This window comes from Molothrus aeneus, chromosome 6, assembly GCF_037042795.1.
Source record: "Molothrus aeneus isolate 106 chromosome 6, BPBGC_Maene_1.0, whole genome shotgun sequence".
In the NCBI taxonomy this organism is placed as follows: Eukaryota; Metazoa; Chordata; class Aves; order Passeriformes; family Icteridae; genus Molothrus; species Molothrus aeneus.
Window position 1 is genome coordinate 48,943,248 of NC_089651.1, and position 15,364 is coordinate 48,958,611.

The 15,364-nt window shown below is 40.3% G+C and overlaps 3 protein-coding genes across 6 annotated transcripts in view; 2 read left to right on the forward strand and 1 right to left on the reverse strand.

The window, feature by feature from the left end:
* ATG2B (autophagy related 2B) overlaps window positions 1-830 on the reverse strand; it is a 45,050-nt gene extending 44,220 nt beyond the window's left edge. Inside the window, exon 1 of the mRNA XM_066552937.1 lies at window positions 644-830. Coding sequence (XP_066409034.1) covers window positions 644-805 — 162 coding nt within the window. The 5' untranslated portion in view covers window positions 806-830. The remainder of the gene's footprint in view (window positions 1-643) is intronic.
* Window positions 672-5,169, forward strand: GSKIP (GSK3B interacting protein). Of its 4 annotated transcripts, none has more exons than XM_066552941.1 (3): window positions 672-742; window positions 2,432-2,690; window positions 3,310-5,169. In XM_066552941.1, the coding sequence occupies exons 2-3, from the start codon at window positions 2,433-2,435 to the stop codon at window positions 3,469-3,471; spliced, it is 420 nt and encodes a 139-aa protein (XP_066409038.1). In that variant the 5' UTR covers window positions 672-742; window position 2,432; the 3' UTR covers window positions 3,472-5,169. The 4 variants fall into 4 exon arrangements, with proteins under 4 accessions (XP_066409038.1, XP_066409037.1, XP_066409036.1 ...); XM_066552940.1 differs by having other exon boundaries at window positions 736-757; XM_066552939.1 differs by lacking the exon at window positions 672-742 and adding an exon at window positions 1,297-1,456.
* An 833-nt stretch (window positions 5,170-6,002) lies between these two features.
* Window positions 6,003-15,364, forward strand: part of AK7 (adenylate kinase 7) — a 29,592-nt gene continuing 20,230 nt past the window's right edge. Inside the window, exons 1-7 of the mRNA XM_066551814.1 lie at window positions 6,003-6,097; window positions 6,646-6,819; window positions 7,959-8,067; window positions 8,876-8,970; window positions 9,702-9,812; window positions 14,540-14,623; window positions 15,179-15,267. Of these exons, the coding sequence (XP_066407911.1) occupies window positions 6,020-6,097; window positions 6,646-6,819; window positions 7,959-8,067; window positions 8,876-8,970; window positions 9,702-9,812; window positions 14,540-14,623; window positions 15,179-15,267 (740 nt within the window). The 5' untranslated portion in view covers window positions 6,003-6,019. The remainder of the gene's footprint in view (window positions 6,098-6,645; window positions 6,820-7,958; window positions 8,068-8,875; window positions 8,971-9,701; window positions 9,813-14,539; window positions 14,624-15,178; window positions 15,268-15,364) is intronic.

The following is a 15,364-nucleotide window of genomic DNA, read 5'->3' on the forward strand; positions in this document are numbered from 1 at the left end:
TAGGCTGGAAAAATAAATACCTGTGTAGAGACACACACGTATAGAAAAACATACATGCCAGGACTGGAGTGTGACAGGCCACCTGCTGAGCAAACTCCAGCTAAAATCAGCTTTCTTTTTGTCAACAAGTACCTTCACCACTACAAGACGAGGGGACAATCTTTAGAGAACTACACAGACTAAGCTCAGCATAACACTATCATTAAGAACCAACATGTCTCCAAGACAAAGACAAAGCACAGATACCACAGGGATTACTTTGTTTTCACCATCTCTAGCAGTCAGTAAACATACTCATTAACTACAGGGATTTCTAGAAGTTTGGGGTACACTAGCTCGTTCTCCCTGAAATATCAGCAGCTATTGCCTTCTTTCAGTTTTTGTTTCTTTTCTCATAATTAAAAATTACACAATCGAAGTGTGGCTAGAAAAATGTATCTGTAACAAATGCCGAGATTTTTTTTTCTTTACTGTTAGCATATCAGACAACAGTTCCCTGGATTAAATGCTAATTATGGTTATAACTTTTTGCACAGAAGAGGCTGGGTATTGAAAATGAAGTGGGTGGCAGCCGGGGGCAGAGAATCAGCTGGTCCCTCAGACGCCGCAGGAGCCGAGGGGATGAAGCGCCAGCATCTCTTACCCACTTATCCAGAGGGACCTGCGTCAAGGAGCCGGTGCCCTGGTAGAGATCCAGGCTGAGCTGTTCCAGGCTGAGCTTCTCCTGCAAGAAGTGGCCCAGGTACCTCTGCAGCAGGTACCTGCAGGCTCTCTTCTTGATGGACTCCGAGAAAGGCCACGGCATGGCGGCTGCACGCCGGGGGCCGCGAGGCCGGGCGGCGGGACGGGGCCGGGCGGAGAGTGGAGGCGCGAAGCAGCTGAGTGGGGTCGCCAGGCCAAGCCTCGCTCCTCGGCGCGGGCTACGGCGGGGGCTCCCCACTACCGGGCGGCACCGCCGCCGCCCCTCACGCCCCGGCGGGGCGGCACTGCCCGCCCTAGGGCGAAGAGGCGCTGACAGGCAGCTCCATCCTCACTCGGACACCGCCGCCATCTTCTCGGGCGCGGAGGGGCCGCCGCAGCCGCGCTGCGCGGGAAGGGGCCGGGGTCCGGCGGGAGGGCAGCCCCTGCTCGTCAGCTCCGCGCCGCCGGCGAGGGCGGCCAGGCCGATCGCGGCTGTTCGTCCCCTTCCTCCCGGCGCCCCCCCGCCGACCACCGGCACCGTGACGTGCGGGAAGTGGCGTCGCCGCGCGGAGCAGGCGGGGGCGGAAGCGGCCGCGGGAGGGGAGGTGCGGCCGGAAGGCGTCGTGCAGCCGGTGGCGCCGGGGCCGCCTCTCCGGGGAGCGGCCCGGGAAGCAGCGGAGCGGGCGCTGTCCGCCGAGCGGGGCAGAGCGGCGCGGTGGGCGCGTCCGGAGCCCTGCGGGGTCGGGCGGCGTGTCCTCGACGCCCGTCGACGCTGGTGGGTGCGCTCCGGGGCGCGGCGGGGATGCGGTCCCTGGGAGCGGGAGGCTGCGCAGCTCGGTATCCCGCTCCCCTGTTGCCTTCAGCTTCTTTTAAATTTGTTTGTGTGTCGGCGGTGGGATTTGGCAGGAAGCGGCGGATCCCGTGGAGTGAATGTCCCTCACGTTGCGGATCGGTGACTGCAGCCCCCATTTCCTGCCGGCAGCAGTGCTCAGCTACCGGAGCTCTCGGGCAGCGTCCCGAGCGAGGGGCTCTCTCTCCCTGCTGCCTCCGGCGGTTCCACAGGTGTCGGCCGAGGCCTCCTGGCCACACTGGTACCCGCGGGGCCTCTGCCGGAGCCGCGGCGGTGACCCCGCTGGGGCTGCCCCTTTTGGTACCAGTTGCTCGCAAAGAGCAGCAGCCAGTGTCTCTGAAATGTATCGGCAGTGGTGCGCAAAGGATGAACAGGAGCTTTATTCTTTAGTGACTGTAACAAACAGCTGCCTTTAGTTCCTAAGGTCTCTGATAACCCATTTCGTTCGTAGATTTTTGTAAGTCTTCCTTATATGCACCAACAGTAGGTTTTTCTTTTCTGCAGCTATTGATTTTGTTTTTTCCAGGCAGACTTGTATTCCTCCTACATTTTGCATCAGCAAAGGGCAGAATTAATGACCACTGAATCTTAAGAGTCCTATACCACAGAATACAAGTTAATTTGCCTGAGAAAAACTAGCCTCAGTGATGCTGATACCACTTCTAAATATTCATGTAAACTTCTTCAGCACTTGTTCTAAATATCTTGTGTTTGAGTTCTCTAGACTGTCATTTCATGAGTTTGGAAGTCACTGAGTATCATAGTTCCCTTTTTTTTGGACAATGTTAAATACATCTGTTTAAATTATAACTTGTGGTTTATATTTATTTATATTTATAGTGTTATTATCTATTGAGTACAGTGGTATAATAAGTCTAAAATAAATGTTTTTATGTGCAGAATGGAGACTGATTGCAATCCTATGGAGTTGCCCAATAATACAGGTTTTGAAGAGGATTCTGATTATAGAGACTTTGAAGGAACAGACGTGAAAGATATGAGACTAGAAGCTGAAGCTGTTGTAAATGATGTTTTGTTTGCTGTCAGCAACATGTTTGTGTCAAAAACCCTTCCCTGTGCAGAGGATGTGGCATACATCAATGTGGAAACCAGGGAAAGAAACAGATACTGTCTGGAGCTCACTGAAGCAGGACTCAGGGTAAGCTAATTTTTGTCATTTCTTAAACTTCTTTGTTTTGAACAATGACTGTATTCAAAAGGTGCCTAGAAAAATACTTCACTGACAACCACACATATTCCTCTTGTACTTTTATGAAAGCCTGATCCACATGTTTTCTTCTAGAAGAGGGAACTTTAGCTAGTTACTTCCAACAGAGCAAGAAGGGAAGTAAATAAAAAACCAGGAATTTATTTAAGACACAAAATGGCGGAGATAGAATCAGTAATTTGTTACAGCTATGTCAATCTTCGGGTTTCTCAGGTACCCGAAGAAGTCAGTAATACAACATCTATACAATTTTTTTTTTTTTGCACCATTTGTAATTTTTGTACAGACATGTAGATATGAGACTTCTTTTCAAAGGATGTATTTTACTAACATTCTGAGTTTTGGTCAAAAAGATATTTGAAAATCTCTTAAATACTGTATAACCAGTAAGCTCCATAGTAGAAAGCAGAGACTGCGATTTAAATTCAGGATTTTTTGTTCTTACAAAGCATTGTTCTGTACTACCCTGACTGGCAAAGTTAAATGTTGTGCTACATGTACCAAGGTGATCATCACCACAGAAATTTAACCACCCAATTCTTTGTTGCAGGTAGTAGCTTATGACTTTGATCAGACTGATGATAGACTGCAAACTCCGTATCATGAAACTGTCTACTCCTTGTTGGACTCTCTCAGCCCTGCATATCGAGAGGTGTTTGGAAATGCATTACTACAAAGACTAGAAGCTTTGAAGAAAGAAAGTCAGTCATGACTTACCCAGACATGAGGAAGATTCAGTGCTGGAAGGAATTCTTAGTATGAAGCACTGAGATCTTCCTTACAAACATCTTAAGCTTCATTTCTTGGATTAAAGTCTACTTCATGTTACTACATTATTATATAACATTTATATGTTATAACAAGGATATTATATAACATTTTGCTACCATGGTTTTGCATATATCTCAATGTTATTAAAAGCCGCTTTGATAAATAGCAGAAAAAATTCTTGATTTTTACTTTCTGTTGTAAATGAGCATGTAAGTTGCTCCATACAATGTTCAAAAGCCTTGGTCTCTTTTCCAAGTCTTAGTATCCAAAGTAAAAAAATAGAGACTTAATGTTATAGATATAAGTAATTCTTTGTGTGTGTGCTTACTGATAATTTTCATGCCTTCTTTTTAAAACAGAAGGTAACTACTTGCTCTACCCAGTTAATGAAAAAATTACTGGAAAACTTCTGCAAGGAATTCCTGCTTGATTTGCTATACATAAATCTGAAAGTTGTCAGCTTTCTAGCTAGAAAGATAGTTCTTCAACAGTTGAGCATTGCTTGTATAGTGGCAGTATCTGAGTTAAAAGCAAGGCTCAGCATTAACTGATCTGTACTTGTCTATGGCAGCCAGCAAGCTCCAAATAATACATGAGATGAACTGCTTATATATGAATGTATTGTCTGAAACACAAATGATTAAGCACAGAAATAATGGGCTACACATATCCTAAAAATGATGTTATCTATGCTATAAATATGTACTGCAACTGTTTGAGAGGCTTGGAAGGCCTGTTTACTATTTTGAATGTGTATTTACATGATGTACAGGATATACTCAAGAGTATTTTTGCTTTACTTTCTATAATACAGTACTTTGGTACTCCCAGTTTTCACGTTTTCTCCCTCAATTGTACAGTGTCCTCTCCTAATGACTACTAAAGTAAGCACTGTAATGTTAATTGCGTTGTATTGGTTTGAAACCAAAGGCTGTATTGAAATTTGCTAAGATTAATACAATCTGGAAGATATAACTTGTATTTTCTACTTAAAAACTGGTACAACTCTCTTTATAAATCTATTGTTCTGCTATAATTTTTCAAGTATGTACTGAATGGTAGACTTTTTAAAAATTAGAGTTGGGTGGAAATGCTTGTACAGTTGAACTGACATTCTGTGACGTTCACACTTTTTGTATTCTATTATTTCTATATTTGTGTGTCTTTATTTAAACAATGCCATTATTCTTCTATGATTTTGTGACAACTACATGCAGTAGCTTTTTTGGAGCCACATTTAGGGATTTATTGGTTCTCACAGATTCAGTAGAGCTATGTTGGCTTCTACCTGCTAAGGTTAGTCATATGGATCAGACAAGCCTACCAAAGCTTTTGTAATGGCTTTGAGTTAGCAATGTGCAACTATGACAGGACAACTGTAATTAGTGCTTCTGTTTTCGAGAGCTTAATTTCATGATTATTATCTTTTTGGGTTGAAATTTCTGAAACTAGTCCACTGCCCTAGGGTATGCCTTCATGCTCCAGAAATTGTTCATAGGCTCTCTTTTGCACACAGGTCTGTGGCACGTGGTTAGTCCTCTGTGAGGAGAATGTACTTCAGCAAATTTATATTTGAATATTTTTCCTTGCAACTGATTTACTTGTTCAATTTCAATGACTAAAGAATTAAATAAATGGACTGCTGTGTTGAAGTTTTCTTGTGGGGGGTGGAGCTATTGTAAAGTTGGAAGTGAACAACTGAAATCATCATGCCCTTGGACAAATCTTAAATAGCTGTGGACTATTTGGAAAACTGGTTGCAAACTTCTATCAGCTGAAACTTTGTCATGAAACAGCAAGGTAAGGTATGATATGTGATTGTAAAGGACTTGGAGTGTTAGAAATCCAAGTGGAAAAATGCCAAAGTAATGTTTCATTACTAAATTTTGGGGTTTGTTTGTTTGGGTTTTTTTTGTTTTGGAGGTCTTTACACTGTCATTTTATGTGCTTATTATAAACATACTTTCAGGTATAACACAGTGTTAACCCAAAAGTGGGACAGCAATGTCATTCCACCACTTCTAGGTTACTGAGGATGAGCAAAATGCTGTCCCATGCCTGTGCTGAGGCGTTGCTGCCCCTATGGAGGGAACGTCTGCAGCACTGAGGAGGGACAATCTCAGGTCTCCTTCGGCTGCCAGTGGTTTCCATTGTCCGGAGCGCTGAATAAGTGCTGCTGCTGTAGCCGTTAGTCTGTGAATCGCCTAGGCAGCCCCATAGCCTGCCTGCTGGCGGAAAGGCCGGCGGATAACCCAATTACCATCTATTTTTGTCTCGGCAGTGCCACACGCGCATTGCGCCGTTCCGAGCAAAGTCCCAGACTGAGGGGCCGGGGCTGTCCCGGGCCGGGCCCGGTACCCACAGCGCCTGCGCGCAGCGCGCGACCACCGTGCCGGGGCGGCGCTACAGGCGGCGCGCCCCCAGCGGCGGCCGGGGGAAGTGCGGCCGCCGGCGGTCGCGTGGCAACGGGCCGCGTCCCGGGCTGGGCCATGGAGGAGGAGGTGCCGCCGGGCCGCCGCATCTTCCTCAACCACCTCGACTCCTACTGCGGCCGCAGCATCGGCAAGGTGACCACGGGGAGGGCCCGCAGCTGCTCCCGGCCGCGGCTTCGTCCTGCCTCAGGCACCTCCGCCCGCGGGGGAGTCGTGGCTGGTGCCCGGAGAGCTCGGCCGGGCGGACCGGAGGGTCAGCTGAGGAGAGGCACCGGAGCAATTAAAGAGATAAAATGGAGTAAAAATGAGGAGTAAAAATAAAGAGTTAGGAACAGGAAGCGGGGAATAAAGCCGGTCGGGAGAGTTCAGGCAGCAGCTGATCGCTGTGGAGGGCGATAATGAAGTTCCCTGTGAAGCGCCCCCTGCCCGAGAGGAGCCAGGTGCGGAGCAGGGGCATCCCGGGACTCGCCGGCACCCTCGGCTCTGAGGCGTGGGACACAAGGCGAGCCGAAACATTCCAGCTGAGGCTGAGCAGTCCCTAAGGCTTTCCCCTCAATGGGAAGCTGTTTCTGAAGAGCCGGAGCAGGGCTGGTCAGACGGTGCTGGTGCCTTCTGGACATTACGACAAGCTGTGTAGGGCTCAATAGGTACCTGTATACAAATTATGTGTCTTTATATTGCAGTATTTATCCACTTGCGTTGTTGGGGCGACGCTTGAAAGCCCAGAAGAAGAAGAGGAGGGAGATGAAAATGAATCCCCTGTTGATCCAACGAGCACAGGGGAAATCTATGAAATAGTGGGTACTCTTTCTAAACCAGAGAGTGCTGATCTACAGTTTGCAAAGGAAACGTATGCAGTAAGTATGAGTCTGATTTCAGATTGCCTTTAGACAACATTAGAAATATCCACAGGTCATGTAAAATGACCGGCACTAATGAAATTTCATTCCTGCTGGAAGCTGTATATATCTGCTTTACTCTTTCTGCTTCCTGCATGTGCTCTGGCTTCCTCTCTTCTAGGTCTGACACAGCAAATAAAAAAGGAAGGAACTCAGACAGAAAAAAAATTATGTCCTCTTCATAATTTTTGTAAAAAAAAAAAAATCTGTCTTATTGATCCACAGGTCTGCTTTCTTTTTTTCTCAAAGCTTACACTTCAAGTATCTCTCATCTTTTTGTCTTTTATCAGCATTTTGAAGGTAGTGATGCTGGACTCAAAGTTAGTGTCCTTCTTAACTGTTCACTGAAATCACAGCTTTCACTAGCAGCTAATTGTTCTGAGTACCTCCATCTTTGTATAAAAATGTGTATGTCCAGAGTTTAATTAACTAAAGGAGGCTTGCTCTTGTGGATGTGATTGCTTATTGCTTGATTTAGTTTTCTGAAACTAGAAATTGCCTCTGTCTCAAACTGCTTGTTATAAACCGGTTATTATTCTTCTTATTGAAGAATCTCTTCCAACATTTGAAAATTTTGATTCAGATGTCTGTGCAGCTGAACTGTTCAATCAGGAAATTATACCTGGCAGTGTTTAGTTTAAACCCCTGCTTTTGCCCAAAGTGTTTGCTGGACTTGCTCAAGTATTTGATCAAGTAATACAGATAATCTGAAGTTAATAAAAATTACAGGGTGCTATCTTGCAAGGAAAGTGACATTTTTTATGTCTTCTCTATTCTGCCAATGGATAGTTGTTTAAAATACCTGGATAAGTAGTAGATATTTTCAATACTCACAAATGCACTAAAAATATGGATCCTAAAATACCATTAAAAGTCTGTATTTTTCATCTATGTTAACATGTACTCTAAATTAGAAATTTCAGCATTTGATTTCCATTTTATCAGCTTTCTTGTATCTGACAGATAAAAGTTTGGTAACAATCTTATGAATAATTCCAACATCCTAGTGTTAGAAAACCACATTCTATCCAGATATTTAACTAGAAGAGGAATTTTTTTTTTTCTCTAATGAGAGAATCTGACTGTTTTTCCCTCAGGTCTCTTCTCAAGAAGAACTCTTAAGCCACTTGCTTGAGTGTGAAATTGTTTTATATAATATCACTGAGGATGCAAGCCAAATTGAGGAAGCAACATGGGCTGCTTCTGGTTAGTATAGCTTTACCTGAACAGAAATTTGGTTTGTATGTAGCCATCAATGTGTAATGAAATTATCATGGATTCACTTTAATATAAAATTGGGTTCCTTGATGGAGAAATGCTGCACAAATTATTTGGATAAATAGCAAGGAACCATGGAATGCACTGTCACATTCAGAAGGGAGAGAAGCTGACATGGAATGGTCCAACTCTTTAAATGGCACATCTGTGTAGGCAGTAATTTCCCTAAATAACTGTCAACTATAATCTCATCTCTTTGCATTGGGAGGTGGGTAGAAAATTTGCTCCTGTGATATTCAAAGAATGTTTCAATATTTTATATAACTATTTTAAGTTTATTTTTCTTTAAAGTTCAATAAAAAATATTGCTAGCAGCCTTTTGAAAACTTTCTCCTTATTGTTACACCCAAATCCTAATAGGCAGCTGGAATCCTTTCATGGTGAAAGTGCAATATGATTCTTTATGCGACAGCTAAAATAAATTATGCTTTCCTCTTTATAATATGAACATTTGGACAACAGAATAATTTGCATAACAAAAAATTAATTTTATTGTTTTATATTAAAATAAACTTTGTTTGCTTGCTTTTCTTTCTTCAGTATCTTTTTCTTTCTTTCTCTATTTGTTTTCTTTAATGATTTTTTATTTTTATTTTATATTAACTCAAAGAGCATTTGCTTAAAAAGACATCACATAGAACATTGGTATGAGTGTCTTTCCAGGACCTTTATATAAAAGCAAAACTACAGTTTGAATAATACAGTTTAAAATAAAATTCTTGCTTTCATTTAACAGCCCTACATAAGGAAATAGAGACTTTTGCAAAACAAAAGTTATTCATCCTCATTTCAACAATAATGACCTGGGCAAATACCAAACCCTTTGACCCTGTAAGTAATATCAAAACATTAATTTTTTTCAACAGATGTTGCCATTTAATGGAAAATATTAATTACATTAAATTATACAATATATTTTGGGTGTGTACTTCAATGATATCTGGTAAAGTGAGCGGGTTTTTAGGATTCTTCCACCCTTACCCATTACTCACTGCCAAAATTGCTGGATGAAATTCTCTTTCACAAAAGTTTAGGCATTGGGCTATAATGATACAGAAAGACAAGGAGTTGCTTAGTTAAGAGGCAAGACAAACGCTAACCACAATATGCACTGTCTTTCAGTCATTAAAAAAATCCCATAATCACTGCATATTTAATGAAATACATAATTAAACTGGATACATCTTTATATCAATATATGTAAAGTATTTTCAGGAGCCATGCTGGATGCTTTGTAGTATGCTAATGCAATTCTCAAATTCAGTTTTACACAGATAGAGTTTTTCCAACCTTGTGTAATGCTATATATAATAAAAACTAATGTTTTTAAAAATATAAAAAGTAGTTTAAAATCTTTTACTATGAAATTTGAAATTGAACTAATGACATTTTCAAAATGCTGAACATCAAGCATCAAATTCAGAACCTTGATGAATTTCAAATGAAGACGAAGTTAAAACAGATTTTAAAATACTTTTAAGGAACGCCCTTTAACTATACAGACCTTTAAAAATCATTCTGTTTTAGGAAATGTATATCAGTCACATTTTTTTTCTTCATAGGAAAATCCTGACGTTCCTTTTAATGAAGAAGATTTTCGCAAAAGAAGGTCTCATCCTGGCTTTGTGGATCACATAAATGCTGAAAAACACATTGCAAAACTCGGGAAAACTGTATGTATAGAACTTTTTTATAAAAATAAGCTAGTTTGTCTCCTTATTTAGAGCTTTATCATAATAACGGAATTTATAAACCGTTTGAATAAATGTTAAGAATATAATATTGTCCTTATAAATATGGATGACACAAATTATTAATAAAATATAGTAGCATGGAGAATACTATAATGTCCTTTGAAACCCAAGTGTATGCATAATATAAATCCCAATTTCTTTTCTTTTTCTTAGGTAGGGAGTAAATCATGCTCATCTTAAAAAAATACTGTTTCTTTGGTTGTACCAGAGACAATCAAAACTGGGGTCTGTGTGGAAAGATTTGAGGAAGAAAGATTGTAGAGGAATGAGATATTAGTACTGCTCTAAAGAGAAGCAGTATCTTTAAATATCAACAAGCTATGTTAGTATCACAACTCATTTAAATACTTAGATGTTCTGGCCACACCTATCATGTCCTGGATAGTTTGTGCTCTTGGAACAGAGGCCTTGTTGACTTTTGCCCCACCCAATAATTTACTTTAAAATCACGGTCATAGAGCTGACACAGAATAGCTAAAATACACATTTACACTTTACATTTACACTTTACATGTTTTTAAATCCCCTCCTTCAGCTTTGCTTGCTTTGGTCTGATTAGGCCATTAATCTTACTAGAGAACAGACTATGCCTCTATTTGTATTTAAGAACTGTTATTAAATAAATACCAATAGTGGCTCAGCTTACAATTCAGGAAAATGGAAGCTGTTGTTATTAGTGGTGGAGTAGTGAAGAGGTTCAAAGACAACAAAATACACTGATGATGAAGGTGCCATCTGGTCATTCTTTTTCCTATGTTTGGAGTCTCCCATAATCAATATAATTCAATGTCCATTTCAGAAATTTATCCAGCTAATAACAGAGTTTATTGTGAAAAAAACTTTTCTCTAGTTTGAGCATATATTTGCTCTCTTATGTCCTGCTGAGAAAATAGCACTAGAAATTATATTCTGTTCTACTGTGGATCTAATAGTACAGAATACAAGTAAAAATTTGGTTTACAGCTTGAAAAAGCAGTGGTAAATTGTTTTTTCTCTTACTATGCTAACATGGATTTGTAAGACCATGGGATGAGTTTCACACCTGCAATGTTAACAACACGAAAATTTTCAACAACATCTATCAAACCTTGTGTTAACTTCTGCCACCACTTAATACCCAGATGAATTATTGACAATTTTTCTGACTAGTCCAAAGCACTGAGTCACTGCACACCAAAAGTATTTATATAATTAGCTTCTAAGTGTTTGCCAGGCTGAACATCTGTTAAGAAGACAGATATGTAGCAGTACATGATAAGGCATCTTGAATATTTTCAATACCACCTGCTGTAACCCTTTCAAAAGGAGCCCCTTTGCTCCAGAACTCCAGTGTCAGCACCAATGTGTATCACTGCCCTTGGATGGTTTCTGTCAGCACTTTGGAACAGGATGGCTCCAAAGCATCTGTTCTTCCCATGGAATCAGCTTTGGCTTCCTGTGATGGCTGAAGACTTCTGGATTACAATCTTTACTCATTCCTAAATTCAGTGGTATCTAGGAAATATGCCACCAGTGAAAGAAATTACAGTGTTATCATTCCCTGCAAAGACCTCAGACACTAGAATTCATCAGCCAGCCAGGTAAAAAAGCTCTTGCACCAAGAATAGAAGGTTTTCTAAGCCTTATTGCCTGTTCAGAGTGCAATTTAATGGAAGTTGTTTCTTAAAGCAAGATTTCACCTCTCTGCATAAGTGTACCTCTCACCTATTTTTTATTAAAATTTAGTAACAGTCTGAGAGTTTAAGAGTCTTTGGTTTTTATCCCTAGCAATTTTTTACCTTTACCTTTGTGGCATTCAGGGCATTGAGGTTGTGCCACTTTTCTCAGAAGTTGCAGTCTCTGGGGTCCTGCTAAATTCAGAATCCTTGGAGAAATATCTGCCTGCCAAAGGCAGAAAAGCCTCTTCATCCCTCATCTCTGTTCTCAGTGACATCACAGTTCCCGAATCCATTTAGACCTGTTTCTCACTTCAAGCAATTTTTAAGGAGCAAGCAAACAAGCCAGAACAACCACAGCCCGGAACTGAGGATCTCAGCTAGAAAGTGACACCTAGTGGCTTTAATGAACAGCACACGGGAACGTGACATTCCTTACCCGGGACTAAACGTGCCGCGAGGAACAGCAACTTCCCTAAGAATTGCCCTATTTTTAAAATTACCTATAGCCAAGTAACGTCAAGTAGTACCTTCTCAATGGGTGGCTTGTGACACTAAGTAACTATTGTTAGAGGAATTGAACCTGTTTTAGAGGTATGCATTTCAGTGAAATACAGCACTCAGTGCAAAACTATGGTTTGTCTTCACATAAGGCAGGAGTTAGCACAAGGCACATGGAAGAAAATCCTGTGTTACATTCTTTTTAAGGGAAATGAGAAATAGCACCTCCTGTGCATTCAGAAGAGGCAGGTTTTCCTGCTAGGAGACAGAAATTACTATGTATCTTCTGGGACATGTCTGCAGTCCAAAGCAGCCCTGGGAGCTGCTGCTCTTAGGTGCAAACACAATCTGTCATGGAATTACCCAAGCAAACTCAGTATGTGTTAAGATCCTAGTAGTAAGAGATACCTCTACCCAAATTAAGATGCAAATGAGACCACAAACTGACGTCAATTATACAGATTTTATTTAACAATGAATATGAGGTAGAGAGATAGGAAGAAATAGAAAACAGAGGACAGAGATCAAGCAGAAGATAGTCACCACACAAGGATCCGGTGGCATATGTTGGTCCTTCTTCATACTGGGCTTCTCAGTGATGGGGGTCCCAAGATAGTTCAAAACTTTTCCTATTCATACATTTTAGCAAACAAAGGAAATAGTGTTCATTGGCCACAGAGTTCTCTTAATCTATTGGTTAAATTATTCCCTCATTTCTAATGCTAATTAGTCCCAAGCTCAGTCTTTCTCTTCGTTTGAGTTGATGAGTTTCTTGGGTGGGAAGGCCATAAGTTGGTGGTCATAACCTTCCCCTGCCAGAATTACTGTTTTACCCAGCTGGAGCAGATTTCAGCACACTTGCTGAGCTGGCTTTCCTTATGGCCTGTAAATTCTGCATTTTGTGATAATTATCAGCATTATCAGCATTATAATTCTTCTCCCCAAGCTTTGTCAATGTAAGCTTTATAATGTTTTGTAATGCATTGTCTGGGATAACACCACCTTTATCTTATCTCAAGTTGCTGCTGTGGTGGTTTACCTTACAGTCCAAGCTCCAGGTATCCACAGAGGTGTATCCAGGGGGTTCAGTGATGGTTGGTGGTTGCCATCTGACCCATAACTAGGGGTGATCCTTGTTTGACCACTGATATACATATGAGCAGTTGCTTCATGATGCTGTTGGCCACAGTGGGAATTTCTATCCAGATGTGTTAACCCTAGGACATACTAACCAGATCACCCCCTGCCATGCCTGGAGTTAGAGATATTCTGCTGTAGCTCTCTTCTGTGCTCATCCCAGGGCAAAGTCCTCCTGTGGCCCTAGCAGTGTTTGAAAAAGGCAGCTGTCCTTACAGTGTGGAAGCTCTTCTGCTGTCTGTAATATCTTCTAATTTTAGTGTTTCTCATGATTAATAACAAGCTGTTGAATTCAGTTCAGTTGAAGTAGTTTTTATAAAAAAGTTTCACTTTCTAAGTATATAGATAAAGCCAAATAGATACAACACACTGACTTTGCAACTTGTCATCGAGTTACATGGTGCTTTGCTTATATAATCAAAGATTGGCTAAGACCTGCCTTATTTTTCTGTTTCTAAAATATTGTAAAGATGATAACAAAAGGTCCATTTCTCCCCCCCTCCCCCCCAAAAAAAATTATAGATCCCAAATCTGCACATGTATTCCCACTGTGATAAAGGCAGGTTCTTTTACATTTTATGATGAAGATATATAATGCCTAGGATATTTACAACATGACAATTATTTAATAATTTTGTTTCATCTTAAAAAAATTTAAATTGACTAATTCAAAAAACTTCTTCAAAAGCTTTTTTCCTTTACAATTATTTAATTTTTTTTCCCCTGTATAACCATCCTCACCATTGATACAAACAGTAACATGTATGTCCAAGCAGACAGGCAATTTTATGACATTACACAGATCAGCCAAAAATATGTGGGTTAATCATGATTTGTGGTTAGCAAACCATTTAAATAGTTCAAAGATTTTTTTTAATAGTGCATCAAAATGAAAGTAAAAGAATTGTAAAATCATTAATCCAGCATTTTCTGCTCCTTTAGACAGCCAAATGCAAATAAAATGCAGTGAAAAAAATAGCTTCCATGAATTTCAGAGTTATTTTTTCCTGAAAATAGGAAGTAGAAGCATGAATTATCCTGTTCACTCAATTGATTTACATAACTTCCAAATTTTATCTCTTAATTTTATTTTAATCTTATAATTTTTGTTCAAATGTAGACAGACCTTTTTTTGGAAGACAGCTGTAGACAGCTTTTCTTGAAGGAAGTAATAATAATATGACTCAGGAAGCTACAGGATATGCAACAATTGAACTAGTTACAACTTGGAAGTGATACAGTTTGCACACTTTGTGTATTTAGTGTACATGTTTTCAAGAGTCAGTGTAAACCTGTATCCCAATTGCAGTACCAGATTTTAATGAAAACTTTCTTTCTGATTTCACTTTACAGAACAAAAAAAAGTTTACAACTTATGTGGTTGCCTCAGGACACCAATATGGAGCTGAGGAAGGACTCTTTCACTACTTTTTTAAGGTAGACATCCAACTACATTTGAAGGATCATTTAATTTCCAGGGGCAAACTGCACTGGAATTGAATCCATTTTTAGCAGCCTTGGCATCATAAGCTCAATGCTTTCATGAGCAGAACTGTTTATTTGATCCTTTTGAAACATTTTAGCTACAGTGGAAGTGTTTTTCCTTTTTTTGGCTCTATTTTTTCTTAGATATTTCTCTAGTTTTTGAACAGTATCTCCATATGTACCTTCCAGTGAGAACATGTCTGTCATGTAAATGGAATCCAGGGAAATGTCTTTCTTTTCAACAGTCTTTTTTTTTTTTCCTTAGGGTGATTAAAAAGTAATATTTGCCAAGATTAAAGAATAGTCTTAAAAAAAACCCTCTTGCTTTTAGTAGTCTGGCAATCAGTACTTCTCAAGAATGATCTCCTTTACTGCAGTTCTATTAATTATTCAATAAACTGAACTTTAAATCTTGAATATACAGATTTGCCTAGTAATCAAATGTTCCTTTTTTTTAGCTCTAGTTATAAGTAACCTTTTTTTCTCACTTTATTCTCTGATTTTCAGATGTGTTGGCTTGGTGAGACACCTGCAATACCTGTTTTTGGAGATGGCAAGAATATTATTCCAACCATTCATATTCGTGATTTAGCAATGTAAGGGGAAAAAAAATTCTCTGAGCAATAATTGATACCTAGCTAGATAACAAATCCACTAGAGAGTACTGAGGCTTTTAAATTGGGTGGGTTGGTT

Coding starts and splice junctions, on each gene's coding strand:
- GSKIP (XM_066552938.1), top strand. CDS start 2,424: ATGTGCAGAATGGAGACTGATTGCAATCCTATGGAGTTGCCCAATAAT. Junction 2,691..3,309: donor TCACTGAAGCAGGACTCAGG/GTAAGCTAATTT, acceptor TCTTTGTTGCAG/GTAGTAGCTTATGACTTTGA.